At 55.2% G+C, this 14506-nt stretch overlaps 2 protein-coding genes across 3 annotated transcripts in view; one reads left to right on the forward strand and one right to left on the reverse strand.

Moving 5' to 3' along the window:
• Positions 1 to 1546: 1546 nt before the first annotated feature.
• On the forward strand, positions 1547 to 7770 carry LOC103901418 (low density lipoprotein receptor adapter protein 1). 2 transcript variants are annotated; one of them, XM_009282301.2, is made up of 7 exons: positions 1547 to 2465; positions 2995 to 3107; positions 4071 to 4185; positions 4572 to 4644; positions 5071 to 5136; positions 6224 to 6273; positions 7685 to 7770. In XM_009282301.2, exons 1-6 carry the CDS (start codon positions 2169 to 2171, stop codon positions 6247 to 6249), a joined length of 690 nt encoding a protein of 229 aa, XP_009280576.1. In that variant the 5' UTR covers positions 1547 to 2168; the 3' UTR covers positions 6250 to 6273; positions 7685 to 7770. The 2 variants fall into 2 exon arrangements, with proteins under 2 accessions (XP_009280576.1, XP_009280577.1); XM_009282302.2 differs by lacking the exon at positions 5071 to 5136.
• A 3728-nt stretch (positions 7771 to 11498) lies between these two features.
• The window catches only part of FNDC4 (fibronectin type III domain containing 4), a 23361-nt gene continuing 20353 nt past the window's right edge, over positions 11499 to 14506 (reverse strand). Inside the window, exon 6 of the mRNA XM_009282321.1 lies at positions 11499 to 13236. Coding sequence (XP_009280596.1) covers positions 13201 to 13236 — 36 coding nt within the window. The 3' untranslated portion in view covers positions 11499 to 13200. The remainder of the gene's footprint in view (positions 13237 to 14506) is intronic.

The raw sequence follows: 14506 nt of genomic DNA on the forward strand, positions 1-14506 counted from the left end.
TTGGGGACCGGGGGACGGGCTGTGGCTGCGGGCTAAGGTGGACTGGTGATGCTGTGGGGAGTAGTCGGGGGCTGTCGTCCGGGGGACGGGCTGTGGCCGTGCCGTGGGGCCGCGGGCTGGCGGCACTGTGGTGCAGCAGGGGGGCTGTGGAGCAGGCTGTGGTAGTACCTGGGGGCAGGCTATGTGGCAGCAGCGCTGTGGGCTGCTTGCCTGGCCCTCCCTGCCACGCTCCCCTGGCTGCCAGCCTCTTGTCCCACTTTTGAATTTAGGCCACCCGCGCCAGTGGGCTGAAAGGCCTTGGGCAGCTGTGACAAGAAGTGCTGGCGGTGCCAGGTGCTGGAACATGCTGTACCCCATCCGCGGGTACCCTCCTCAGCCTGTGCAGGCCTTGGCCTCCCCGAACCACTGCGCCTGGTTCTCTGCAGGCGTGGACATGCACACAGTGAGTGTGGCAGGCCTGCACTTCGCTCACTGCAGACTGACTGCCGTGCTGTCTGCGGCACAGCCAGATCCGAGACTGACCCCACAGACCCAGCAGGAGGGCTGTGCCTGGGCTTTTTCAGACATAGCTGCCCAAAGGTTTTATTGGAGCAGCAGACCTCACTCTGGCAGCCCCGGCACATGTGGGCTGTTCTCAAAGTTTGGAGTGAGACAGTGTTCTCCCTGATGCCTGCATGATACCAAATGGGTTCCCTGGTAGTTGTAATTTGTGCAGGAGTATGCTGTGCAAATAAGGTCTCCCAATTTCCCTGTGGGTTCAGGTTGTTCCAGTTATGAGTCAGAGCCTTCTGCAAGTGTGCCAGTAATGTTCAGGGAGCTAATCCCAGGAAACAGATGAAAAATAACCCTGAAAAGTATTAGCTTAGTGTGAACAGTAAATACCTAGGCAATTCCCAGGGAAGTGTACAAACCTGGTGTTTGTAGCAGAGCGTGTAACTTGTGTGTTCCTGTTCCTTCCCTCCTCTGTGGGATGAATCCCCAAGAAGAAGAGAGAGACTGTGATTCCCTGTGTCTTAGCCCTTCTGTGTATCTCCTCTCACCACCCTTGTGCCCTTTGGGATTTGAGGAAAGTGAATGTGTGCTAATATCTGCTTCAGCTCTCCTTGAAAATTATCACCAGGAAGTGCTTGGCACAAGAGAAGTGTTCATTTGTGTATGGCACACTAGTCTGACAACTAAAGCTTTTGCCTTCGATGAGAGTGAACTTTCTGTTGAAGCCAATGGCTTTGTCTTGTAGGAGCAGAGGTCAAATGGATGCTTCTACGGTGCTTGCTTTGTGTGTTCTCTGCCAACAGTAGTGGTGTCGGGACTGACTGTAGAGCCAGGGCTGCTTCTCCTACCAGCACATCTGCTGTGTGGCAGAACATGCTGGTGAAACAGACTGGTTTCTGAAGGAAGCTGGAGATGCTGAGGACTGTCCGTAGAGAATCTTCCTTGAGTGAACAGACACTCTGCCCATTGGTTTTTTTTATTTAGTTCTTTTTCTTGACTGCAGCAATGGGGTTTGAAAAGAGAGGACGCAGAAAACAGAAGTCAGTGCCCCTTTAATTCTGTGACCGGAAAAGTAATGCACGTGGGAGCTCTCATAGAATCATTTAGGTTGGAAAAGACCTTTAAGATCATCGAGTCCAACCAATGATCCTCCTCCCTCTGTGTGTTGGAGTTCATCCATAAAATGTGCTTTCCTGGAAGCTAGTTTGCATCCTTGAAATACCACTCTGAGCTCTTCCTTAACACAGAATCTTTGTGGTGCAGTTGCTTCACAGTCACCTCAGCTTGGACCATGAGTGCTGGACAAGCTACCCCTTCCCTGGCAGCCTGCTGCTGCAGATGATAGCTGCCAGAGGGTTTGGCTTTGGTTACACTGGGACAACTTGCGGATTTTGATCTAACTGAGTGTGGCAGCAAATGCTGCTGTTCCTGAGGAGTGCCAGCGGCTTAAGTGGGTGAGATGAATGCAGTACAGTGCACATCCTGCTTGTAGTGAAATAGATGAGACCTGAAAATGCAAGTTTTTTGCAGATAGCACTGAACACTACAGCATCTGAGGCCCTATGCAGATATGCAGGAGCTTACTATCTGTGCTCACAGAGCCTGTACCTCCAGGAATGGAGGACTAAAGGGTCTTTGAGGGTGAACTGTCCTCTCATTCTGTTCCTCTTCCAAGAATGTCACAGAGCCAGGAGAGTGCCCTGCTGAGTGCAGGTAGCAGCACTGCTGCTGGGAGCAGTGAAGCTGCAACAAGGTGGGGTGGCTCTGCTGGGACTAGCCATGGGGCCGCTGGCATGTGGCTTATGCTGCTAAGGGATTTTGTCTTTGCAGAGCTTCCTGAGAGCTGGGCGGATATGCAGGAGCCACTGCTTGAGGGGATGTGCTTCACACTCAAGTATCTAGGCATGACGCTGGTAGAAAAACCCAAAGGAGAAGACATGGCTGCTGCTGCCATCCGCAGGATCGTTGCCACGGTGAGAGCTGGCCCTGGGGCCCTGCTGTGCCGGGATGGAGAAGAGCTAATTAAGAACCCAGCCCCTGGACTCTAGGAAATGTCCATGTCCCAGCCCTGAACCCCAGCTAGGGACCATGCTGTTCCCAAGAGGAGGGTGGCATGCAAGAGGCTGGCTGGTCTCCGCCTGTGTGCTGTGGGGGAAGTTGTCTTCCTGCAGGACAGTCGCCGCTGCCTCCTCCCACACTGGGAACACTGCTAGGAGCAGAGCTGTGCTTGTCACAGCATGGAGAGGAGGGTGAAGTACTGGGGGAGGTGGGGTCTGTCCTTTTCCGTATGCGTGGCAGTAGCGTGAACAGATTCCAGGGGTGTTCTATGCAGGTCATGCCTGATCTCTAGGCTCTGCTTTCCCATCCCTACAGCAGGAGCCTTTGCAGCAAGGGTCCAAGTGGGTGGCACTTTGTACAGAGTCTGGGGGATTCCTGCCAGTGAGGGAGGGGTGAAGACCCGTGCCAGATTTGCAGAGGTGTCTGGTGTCTCCCCACTGCCAGGCACGGGTGGGAGCTCGCAAGTTCCAGAAGGTGATTCTGACAGTGTCTCCGAGGGGCATCTCGCTGCAGGATGCAGACACAAAGGAGATGGTTGAGAACATCTCCATCTACAGGTGGGCATGGCATGTGGAGAGGGCCTGGGTGTTCCTCAGCAGCCAGCTGGAGACTGATGGGACCTTGAGCAGCCAGGGAGGGCTGGGCCTTCTGTCAGTGGTACCTTCAAGCTTAGGTCTTCCTTTGGCTCCCTGAGGCCCGTGCCACCTCCCTGCTGTGCCTCACAGCACTGCCTGGGGCTGAATGCAGGCAGGGTCCTGGGCAGCCTTGAGTTCTGGGTCAGTCTATCTGTCTTTTCCCTGGGCCCTGCTTGTCTCTTCTGGCATTCAAGCAGGGTGTTGAGGCTGATGGTTGGAAAGCCCCCACAGCTAGGGCAGGACTGCCAGACTGCATGTCTGGCTCTCTCCACTGACACAGGACTGCCCTTCTGGGTGCAATGGGATGAGGGTGCCATGGACTGCAGCTTGCTCAGGCTGGCTAAAAGCAGTTGCTGTGAGAGCTGATGTGTTTTTTTTTTACTGCTGCCAGCTGTGCTTTGGCTGGGTTGGGTGTCAGTGGGTGCTGGGTGTGAGAGGAGTGTGGCTGCAGGCTGGTGTCTAGATGGGAAGCAGAGACAGGACATCTCCTTGGTGCAAAATTTGGGTCTCAGCACCAGAGCTGATGTGCCAAGGCAGACCATCCTACTGCCTGGCCTCCAATCGTGTCCTTGGAGGCAATCACCCACCCTTCTGTGCTCTTTCTGTCTCAGTGCTTGAGTTCATACATTGGGGTTGAACTGGGCATCAGAGGACCGAGGAGCACACTGAGGCAATGCAGGAGGGAATGCCTGTGGATGCAGTGATCTCTTACTAGCTGTAGGTGCCAGGCAGCCTCTGGCCCTTGCTGGGTGGTTGGGCTGCCTGATCATCTGGGGCAGATGAAAGCCTCAGGCTGTCAGCACTGCTTGTTGGTGTGCTGGGAGCACAGCAGAAGACCTCTGCTGGGGTCCCTTACTGCCCTGAGCAGCTCCTCTCTGCCTGCAGGATCTCCTACTGCACAACAGACAAGCTGCAGAACAAAGTCTTTGCTTATGTGGCCCAAAGCCAGGAGAGCGGGGCACTGGAGTGCCATGCCTTCCTCTCGCCCAAGAAGAAGATTGTAAGCACTTCCCTTCTGCTCTTGGCTCCGTGAGGTAAGGGTGGGAGCAAGGGCCTTCCTTCTCCCCCTTCAGAGAGAGAAGGCCCTTACCTCTGTGCACCTCAGCTGGATATGGAGCCAGGGAGCACATGTGTGCTCACATGCTGCAGAGGTGGGTGGTGAGCAAAAGGAGGTTCTTCTGTCCCAGCTCCTCTGGGATCTCCTCTTGGGGATGGCTGGCCCACGTGGGTAGACAGACACAGCATTGAGCTCTGGCCTTCCGTGTGCGTGCTCTGCAGGGAAGGGCAGCGAGGGGGGCCTGGGGGCTCTCAGATTTCATGGCAGTGGGGTTGTCTTGGCTTGAGGGCCCAGATGGAAGCACACATTCCCCTCTTTCTTGTATACAGGCCCAGGCTGTGACTCTGACCGTGGCCCAGGCCTTCCAGATGGCACTGGATCTCTGGGAAGCAGCACATGCAGGTAGGAGGAATTTCCCAAACATGTCCCTCTGCCTAGCGCTGGGATCAGGGTCTCCAGTGTGGGACCCTGTTTTGGGCTGTGTGGAGGAGAGATGGCTTGCTGCCTGGCTGGTGAAACATACCAAGCAGGGAGTGTGTTGTCCCTGTTGTTGTGTTCTCTGCCACCGCCCCACCTGGGGACCCTGCCCTATCTCTGGCTGGGGTGGGGTGTCCCTGCTATCCATGCTGAATTCTTCTGCATTGCTGAGCTGTAGCACAGCTCAGGGCCCTGTGGTACCTGCCCTGAGCAGTGATCCTCCACCCTTGTTTGCACCCTCCCCCGAGCACAGCAGGGGTATCTGTCCCTTGCCCACAGTCCTGCCTGTACATCCGCTGCTGGGCCTTCTCCAGGTTGCAGGCACTAACTGCTGCTTTTGCCCTGTCCCAGGCTCTAGGCAGGAACAGCCCCTTCACCCTTCATGTGTCTTGGAGAGCAGTGAGCCCAGCAGACCAAGTGAGCCAGCCCCCCCGGGGAGCCCTCCCTTCAGACACCAGTTTGGGGTACAGTATGTGCAAGTCTGGCCCAGGGCTGTCTCACATTAGAGCAGGAAAAGAGTAACCCTTATGCAGCTCCCTCCTCCTGGCCTTCTAGGACCCTGTCAGTATCTGCGCAGCCTCCCTCGCACATGGTGGCCTGACATGAAGAGGGGTACTCTGTGCTCTGTCTGGCTCACAAGGCAGGCGTGGTTCCTCAGGTGGTCTTTGCTCCAGCAGCATTACTGCTGGCCCTGTCAAACAGGGAGCTGGGACCTGCTCTGCACACTTGGTGCCATGGCTAGGGGTGAGACATTGTCTCTGAAGGAGAGGAGCCTTTGTCTGGTCATCATCTTGCCAGCCTGGGCTAAGGCTCAGCCCTGCCCATCTGCACTACACCTACTGCATGTCCAGAGCCAATCAGAGCATTGCCGGTCTCACTGTGTCCCTGCCCAGAAGCCTGGACACTTGGTCCTTGGCCTCATGCTTCCAGCGCTGGCCCAGCCTGGCAGTGCTTGGGGTTATCCTTGCTTACAGCCTGCTCCCGGGTGGTCCTCTGCCTGGCCCTCCAGCTGCAAGGTGTGCTCACCCCACTCCTGTCTCTGGGCAAAGGTGTGCTGTGTGCAGCAGCTGTCTCAGCTTGGTGGCTTGTTCCCTGCTCACAGCCTGTGTTTGGTGCTCTGCTGGCTGGAGGGGATGTGAGAAGAGCTGTGGTCTGTCTCTCCCCTTGTGTGCCTGTGTGCCTGAGCCCTGAGGATTTCAGCAGCCCAGCACTGCAGGTGCCATTTTTCCCTCTACTGCCTGTAGGCACCCTTTGTCTGTGTCATGCCTGGTGGGTGACCGTCTCTTGTGAAGGGGCTGGGGACTGCCTTGCTGCTCCAGAACAGGCTCTGGGCAGCCCAGCCTCGCTCCTGGCAGAGACCTGTCCAGGCAGCGAGGTGTCATGGTGGTTTTTTGTTTTGGTTGGTTTGTTTGTTTGTTTGTTTGTTTGTTTGTTTGTTTGTTTGTTTGTTTGTTTGTTTGTTTGTTTGTTTGTTTGTTTGTTTGTTTGCCAGGATGTTTGCCAGGAGGAGGAAGAGGAGGAGGAAGATGATAATGTCGGTGAAACCTTATCTGGGTAGGTGGTGAGCTGCTGCTTGTGTTCAGGGATCTCTCTGGTGAACCCTGTCTTGTTTCCTTCTCTGTGCCCCATGCAAGGGGAGCTGCTGGGCCCACGGGCATGGTGGGAGCATGGAGGAGATCTGCATGGGAGATCTGCATGGGAGCAAGGGGGAGCTTCCTGCTGCTTTCTCTGCCTCTGTAAGCTGAGAGGTCGAGTGAACAGGGAGCTGAGCTGTGGAGGGGCAGAGCTTGCAGATCAGCTTTTGCAGTGGAGCTATAGGAGACAGATGCTGACCCTCAGGATGTACCCAGAGATGTTACTTGTTCTGTTTCTCCCACTCTTTGCCGAGGCCAGCCTATCCAGACATGCTTAGAATCATAGAATCATAGGATCATTTAGGTTGGAAAGGACCTTTAAGATCATTGAGTCCAATCGTTAACCTAACACTACCAAGTCCACCACTAAACCATGTCCCTAAGCACCACATCTACACATCTTCTAAATACCTCCAGGGATGGTGACTCCACCACTTCCCTGGGCAGCCTGGTCCAATGCTTGACAACCCTTTCGGTGAAGAGGTTTTTCCCAATATCCAATCTAAACCTCCCCTGGCACAACTTGAGGCCATTTCCTCTCGTCCTATCGCTTGTTACTTGGGAGAATAGACCGACACCCACCTTGCTGCAAAACCTCCTTTGGTATTTTTAGAGAGCGATAAGGTTTCCCCTGAGCCTCCTCTTCTCCAGGCTAAACAACCCCAGTTCCCTCAGCCACTCCTCATGTAAGACTTGTTCTCCAGACCCTTCACCAGCTTCGTTGCCCTTCTTTGGACACACTCCAGCACCTCAATGTCTTTCTTGTAGTGAGGGGCTTCTCAGGTGGGATTCAGAGTTGTCCCTCTCCTCCCACTGATTTCCCTGGGGCTTGGGCCAGGATGGAGGCCTGGTCATGCTGACTTCTGTGTGGACTAGGGTCTGGGGCTGAGCTTGCTGGTGTCTGTCTTGTGCTTGGGAGGAACTGATGGTACCAGTCCAGCAGTGGAGGATTAAGCCGTAGGTCTTTGCAGAAGTGTCTGTGGTAGTGGGTGTGAGAGGCCTATTCCATTGTGGCTATTCTCCATGTGCCTGGCAGCTGGCACCTGGCTGGGGTCTGTCAGCGCCACAGGGCTGAGCCTGGTCTGAGCTGCTGTCAGCCAGGAACCAGTGTGTGCACAGACTGGAGCTATGCATGTGGCCCTGTGAAGTGGCAGCCCTTTGTACATGGGGGCTCCTGATGGGAACGAGATGTGGCTTTGCAGTCTCAGGACAGGCTGGCCTGGGGAAAGGATTTGGTAGCAAGTGGGCTAGGGGCTTCTGCACTGTGAGTGCTTGGTACTGCTGTGCCATGCCTGCATTGTCAGAGTCAATGAGCATGCTGCGTCTCTCAGCAGGCCTTGCTTGGGGTATGATGAGTGCTCTGTTCTCTTCCAAAGCAGCATGGAGGAGCTGGGGAGAGGAGCCCACAGCTCAGCAGGTAAGTTCTTTCCTTCAGTGTTGCTTTGCCACATCCCCCAGCATGACCTCTGCAGGGAGAGGGGGCTGATGGCTCACCTGGGAAGGTCTGCTTCCCCTCCCAGGCTGTGCTGGGTTCCCAACTACATGCCTCATGGACCGAGTCTTCCTCCCTCCTGCTTTTCAGAGTCAGCAACTCTTGTGCCTAGAGTGAGCTCTCCTACTGCACAGCTACTGTGCTACCGCTTGGGGCAACCCCCAGACAGCTGGAAGGGACTGGGAGGAGTTGGAGACGTCCCCACAGCTGGCCCAAGGACTGCTGGCCCCAAGACTCCCCTGGGCTAAGCCAAATCTCTGCAGCAATGGACCAGCCACTCAGGATTCACCCTGTGCCTGCACCTGGGCCATACAGTGCCTGCCCCTGGCACTGCCCACCAGGCACGGGGTCTGCTGGCACCACTGCCATGCAGTGCACAGACTGTGACACTTGCTTCTTGTCCTGCTCTCCGCCTGCATGAACTGCCTCAAACTGCAGCAGCTCCCTGCTCCCAGCTCGGGCTGGTGGACCGGTGCTCCTCGCTCTGCCCACTCCCAGTGCATGCAGAGCCACCCCATGTGCTTTGAGCCTGCACGATGCAGCCAGTGTGCCTGGGACTGCACTGTGTCTGACCTGCCTCACTTGTTTCTCCCGCCTTGCTCCTTGTGGTGGCAGCTGGGGACCAGCTGAGGCTGAGCAGCCCCCTGGAGATGGTGGAGGACTTGCTTGGCATGCATGACCCTCAGGGACCAATAGCTCTTGGCCTGGAGGAGTGAGTGAGTGAGGCCTTGCCCCTGCATTTCAGCCCCACACCCTCTCACGAGTGAAATGACCTGGTTTTTAAAGGAAAGCTCTGCCTTTATAGGGAAATAAACTGAGGGTTTTTTACTGTTGTTATTTGGGTTTGAGTTCTCGATGGGGTGCCATGCACAAGTGTGCAAGGTACTGTGTCTCTGCTGTGCTGCCTGCAGTGCGGGCGTGGGCTGTGCCCTGAGCTCTTGGAGCCTGCAGCTGCCCTGGAGCTCCCCTGTCTTCCTTGGCTTCTGGCCCTGAGGGAGCCGTTCCCCCTGTGCTGAGGGCTGCTGGGGCCCAGGGTGGCCCTTGTTATCTGGGCGGCAGCTGGTCTAGGCTGTGCTGGACTGGTGTGTCTTGAGCACCTGTGAATGTCATCTGCACTGACGGGAGCTGACAGCTAACCATGCTGAGGCCAGGGAGGACACAAGCCCCCTGTGTGCCTGCTCTGCTCTGGGGTGCCTTTGCCCTGCTGCACACCTGGCTGTGGTCTGGAGACATGGGCAAGCCATGCACCTGGTTTCCTTCCCCAGATAGAGCAGGGGAGGCTGCAGCCAGCAGGATGTCTGGTTTCTCCAGCAAGTAACAGTTTGCAGCTGCTTTCTGGCTGAGGACCTTGCTGCTGAGTTCCTGTCACATCGCAGCACATCTCCCTTTATAAGGCTGGTGACACTGACAGCCCCAGCTGAGCAGTACTCACTGTGTGCAGCCTGGGGCAGCAGAGCTGGTCTCCCAGCGAGTGCCATAGGCAGCTGCTGTGGGGAAGGCTTTGCACTCTGGGGATGCTTGGGTCCCTGCAGGTCAGTCAAGAGCTGCGCACTGGTTTTCTCACTTGCGGTTTTGCATGTTCAGTCCTGGTCTCGTGCCTTTCCTCCCACAGCTGAGGGCACAGAGCAACCTGCAGACATTATTGGGGTTGTTAGTGTGAGCAGGTCATTGTCAAGTCCTCAGCTTCCAGCATCGAGGGATGGCTGACCTGTTGGTGGTGTGGGTTTAACAGCCCTTGATGTGGCTTCCTGCCCTGCACTGAACCAGGATGCTTGGCATCCATGCTGTCCTGCAGCTGCGTGCTGCAGGTAGTGCTGAGGGGTGGACAACGCTACTGCTAATGCTGGCACATGCTGATTGCTTCACTCATCCTTTGCTCTTGTCCTGTGAATAATTGTTCACCATCTCCTGCCACTGGGGAGGGCAGTGGGCTCTACCCTGCTGTCTGATAGCTGTCACATGTCCACACAGAAGTGCTCCAAGCAGTTTAACAGCCTCTCTCCCTGGGACTCGTGGTTGCTGCAGTGTGCTCTTTGCTGTGACTATGCCGAATGCTGCAGCCCTGTATGGCTTCTTGCAGGACTTCATGGGTGCCAGTTCTGCCGTTATTCCCGGCTTTAACCAGCTGTTGTTGCAGGGAGTGAACTGCTTCCCCGCCCCGCCCCCCATCTCAGCCTTGTGTGTGTGAGAGCCTTTGCCAAGTCTGTTCTGTTTTAGCGATGTACAAGCTAGCAATGGGTTCACCATCACCCACACATGTGTGAACACTGTCCAACATCTCTTAAATTGGTGTGCCAGAATTGCCCTGCATGAGCCACACAGCCCTTTCCTTTTGTCACTGTGGTACTGGTGCTGCAGGGCGGGTGCAGGGATGCATGTGTATGTGTGTGCATGTCCCACTCTGCCCTGGCACTGTGTCAGGTATTTGCACTATCCTGTGCTAGTGCTGTCAGACTCATTCATGGGGTGTGTGCTTGTACATGCCTCAGAAAATACCTTTGTCCAACACTGCTGCCGCCTTTCCTGTGCAGCACTCATCTCTGCAGCTCCCTGCCTTCATGCACTGCCATGGTCTGAAAAAGGAATGGTGGCTTGAGGTTTTTTTTTTTTTTTTTTTTTTTTTTTTTTTTTTTTTTTTTTTTTTTTTTTTTTTTTTTTTTTTTTTTTTTTTTTTTTTTTTTTTTTTTTTTTTTTTTTTTTTTTTTTTTTTTTTTTTTTTTTTTTTTTTTTTTTTTTTTTTTTTTTTTTTTTTTTTTTTTTTTTTTTTTTTTTTTTTTTTTTTTTTTTTTTTTTTTTTTTTTTTTTTTTTTTTTTTTTTTTGGGGGGGGGGGCTGTCTTTTTTGCCTCAACACTGCACCCTGATTTGACATTTAATGTGACAGACTTCTGTGCTCCTTTTTGATTTGGCCACAACCACTGCATTTTGACATACAGTTTTTTGGTGCCTCCCCCAGCTCCCCAACTCTGCTGCAGAGTCGTGCTCCTTTGTTTCTTTGTGTGTGTCTCTGGTCTGGTTAAAGAACTCATGATAGTAGGCATGTGTCTGCTCTGACCCTTCAGGATAGCACCTCTGAACATTTTCCAGGGCACCAGAGCTTTTTAAACACTCTTGTATTTCCCTGATAGCCCTAATTTTTTTAATGTACCTCCCTAAAACATGAAAGTTAGCTGGCAAAACAAGGTGGTTTGTCTCTCTGGAGCTATGGCCATGCTCCCTGCAGCCCAAGTTACAGCACAGCAGCACTTGCACCCCGCCACCATGGTGCTTTTGCTCCTCAGGTACCCCTCTCCTCACCTGACCAGGGAGCTGCACAGCCCCCTCCAGCCAGCAGCCTGCTGGAATCTGGCCTCATCCTCCTTCCTGGCCCTGCTGCCAGGGTGTCTCTACTTTCTGCAGCCTGTTTTGTTTGTGCAGAGAAAGCAGCTGTGATGCCATCCTCAGCAGGACAGTCTGTAACTGCAGCTTGTCCAGCAGTATGGCATGGCCCAGCACGTGGCACTGGCACTCCCTCGAGGGCCAGAGAGGTGTGCAAGATGACCTGCAGCTCTTGCACAGCATGCAAAAACAGGTCTCCTTCTAAGGGCCATACACATATGTTCAAGAACACACACACACACACACACACAGACCTGCAACTCTGCAGGGACAATGCTGCCTTTGAGCCAGGATGCTTTTATTGAAAAGACTCTGCCACAGGGAGTTGCTTATCCTGTCCCTTCCCCACCTAGTCCTGCAGCAGGAGCTGAGCAGCACCTGGAAGGAAGAGTCCTGAAAGTGCTTTACTGGCAGGTTTGTTCCTGGAAGACGCTGGATCCTGTGATGCTTGAGTCCAGGGCTGCAGAGCCAGCACACTAGCTCAGTGACAGGCCACAGAGCAGAGCACAGAGGGAGAACAGCAGCCAGGGCACCAGCTGCCATCTCTGCAACAGAGAGCCTCCTCACATCACCCTGTTCCCTCCTACTGCCAGCAAGAGGGCATGCCTGGGCCCAGCCTCAGCCTCGGACACAGAGCAGTGCAGATACTCAGTGAGAGACTTCTGCCTGCAGGCTCTGGGGAGCAAACAAGCACAGTCCAGACATCACCTCTTCACCAGCCCCAGAGTGGTCGATGGCTCATGTTGTCCTCGCACGAGCAGGCAGACAACCAGCAAGCCAGCAGTCCACCAGCTCTGGGCATTCAGGGCCAGCCCTTTCCAACAGGTCTGTGTCACATCAGCCAATCTGGTGCAGGCCATGTGACCAGCTCCAGCAGCAGAAGCATCAGCAGTGACCATACCCCCCCCCCCCCCGCAAGACAGAAGGAGCCGGGAGTGGGATGTGACGCTGTTGAAGCTAGGGTTGTCCCCAGAGCGGTGATGAGCTCTGCAGCGCACATCCTGCCAAGCCTGCTGAGACCTTGCTGGGCCTCACCACATTATCTCCAGTACAAGCATCGCATTGCTCACAGGGTGCTCAGCAGCTCCCCCACAAACAGCTTGAATGTGTCAGGACTGAGCCCTGCTAGGGAAATGGCAAAGCCACAGCCATGCCCCGGCACTGCCTGCTCACACCACTCTACAGAATGGCTTCTGCCAGCACTCCCTGCCCTGGCTGCACGCTCTGCAGGCCGGCCAGGCACTGTGGCAGCACTAGCTCCTCGTGCTCATTTGTGTCTTCGTCCCCTGCAGCAGGGAGAGGCCTTGAAGCCCCTGCACGGCAATGATGGGGTGTGGTGGAGCCCCGTTCTCCAGCAGGGATCCACTCTTCAGCTGTGCTCACTGGGCCCAGCCCCACAGACAAACCCTCCTGCCACCCAGCCACAACTTCCCTGGTGGTGCTGGGGCGAATGCCTGCACTGCCCCATCCCCTCAGTCTCAGGGCCAAAAGGGGAGCAGCCACTGCCCTCCGCAAGTAGCCCTCCGAGCCTAGACACAGCGGCTGAGAGCAAGGTCTGCTCCAGGCTGCCTGCCGGACAGGCAGGTCCGGTGCCACATGGTTGCACCCAGGCCTTTGGCCAAGCCAGTGTGCAGGGATGTTGCCTCCCCTCAAGCCAGCACACCAGCCCCTCTGCTCCCCTAGGCTTGCTCCCCTGGGCTGGTGGTGTGGCCCCCCACACTTTCTCAGCTCTGCGCTCTGCAGTGGCAGGGGAGCAGGGCCAGGCATGCGGGATGGGCAGGGCCGCGCACTGCATGCACGGCTGGGAGCCGGCTCCATGCACATCCCTGGACAGGCGCCCTCGGGAAAGCGTAAGTTCTGATACACTGATCTTCGCATGCAGAGTTCCAGGCTGGGTGCCTGGTGCTGCCTCTTCTTCCAAGGCCTGCTTTGGCTCTGGCAGGACGCCCAGGACCTCAGACGCAGAGCTGGTGCTGCACTTACACCTCGATTATATTGACCGAGGGAGACTTCTTCTATGAGAGAAAAATCTGCTTTAAGGCCCTGCTTTGCTAAGCCCCTGGGAAGCAGACCCCACGGCAGAGCCCCCAGCCTCCCATGGCAGGCACTAAGACCAGCAGACCTCCTCTGCAAAAGGGCTGCCAGCTGCAGCTGAGCCCTCTGCCCTGAGCTGAGGTGTGGGTGAGCTGCAGCAGAGACCCGGCTTCAGCGTTTCCCTCAGGAAACAAAGGGAGCTAACCCTGAAACCCCAGCCTTTTGCACTGATGTGCTCTCCTGGCAGAAGGTTCAGATAGCTCAGCTGCATCGCCTGGTGCCTCCCTCCAGGTGAGTCCCTTCAACCACACACTTGCCTCCCCAGGAAGCCTTTCTGCCCACTGCTGTGCCCCAGTACTCCTGGGTGAACCAGCCCCCCCTGCCCCACACTCTTCAGCCTCCAAGGCTTGCAGACGTCTGGTGACTTCTATCTGGTCCCTAGTGGTAGCCACACTACACCTGATGCCCTTGGACAGGAGGTAGGTGCAGGGTCAGAGTAGAAAAGGTAAGTGAGGGGGTAGGAGGACGTCTGCCATGGGGCAGAGAATCCACAAAGCATAGGATGACTGGCGTGGAGGGACAGTTGAGGCCTGCTGAGTGCCAGGTACACGTCACTGCCATACCCCTCATGACAGCTCTGGTGTGTGCCAAGAGAAGTAAAGGCTGCAGGTGGTGAGGTGGATTTTCTCAAAAACTGTTGCAAGCATGAGCAGGCACTTTAGTGTAAACACTAAAAGGAATGTGCTCATTGAAGAGCACAGCAGATCTGTGAAGTCAGAGAAGGTGCTGGGAAGGGAAGGGGTCCTGGTTGCTGCACATGTGTTTTGTAGCTCAGCCTTTTCACACTGAAGCAGGGTACAGGAGGCGAGTGTCCCCATGATCACACTTTGTAACAGGGCTCAGATCAAGAGCTGCACTGTTGCCTGCTACATTACAGCAGCTTGGCCCTGAAGCCAGGAGGGGAAGCGAATGCAGAGCTTTTTCTTTCCTATACCTTGTTCCCAGCTTTGTAATTAAGGACTGCAAGAATAAACTTGCAGTGTTGTCACCTGCAAGGATCATAGGATCATAGAATCATAGAATCATAGAATAGTTTGGGTTGGAAGGGACCTCTAAAGGTCATCTAGTCCAACTCCCCTGCCATGGGCAGGGACATCTGCAACTAAACAGGTTGCTCAGAGCCCTGTCCAACCTGACCTTGAATGTTTCCAGCGATGGGGGATCCACCACCTCTCTGGGCAACCTGTGCCA

The sequence above is a fragment of the Aptenodytes forsteri genome, unplaced genomic scaffold (genome assembly GCF_000699145.1).
Source record: "Aptenodytes forsteri isolate BGI_AS27 unplaced genomic scaffold, ASM69914v1 Scaffold261, whole genome shotgun sequence".
Classification (NCBI taxonomy): Eukaryota; Metazoa; Chordata; class Aves; order Sphenisciformes; family Spheniscidae; genus Aptenodytes; species Aptenodytes forsteri.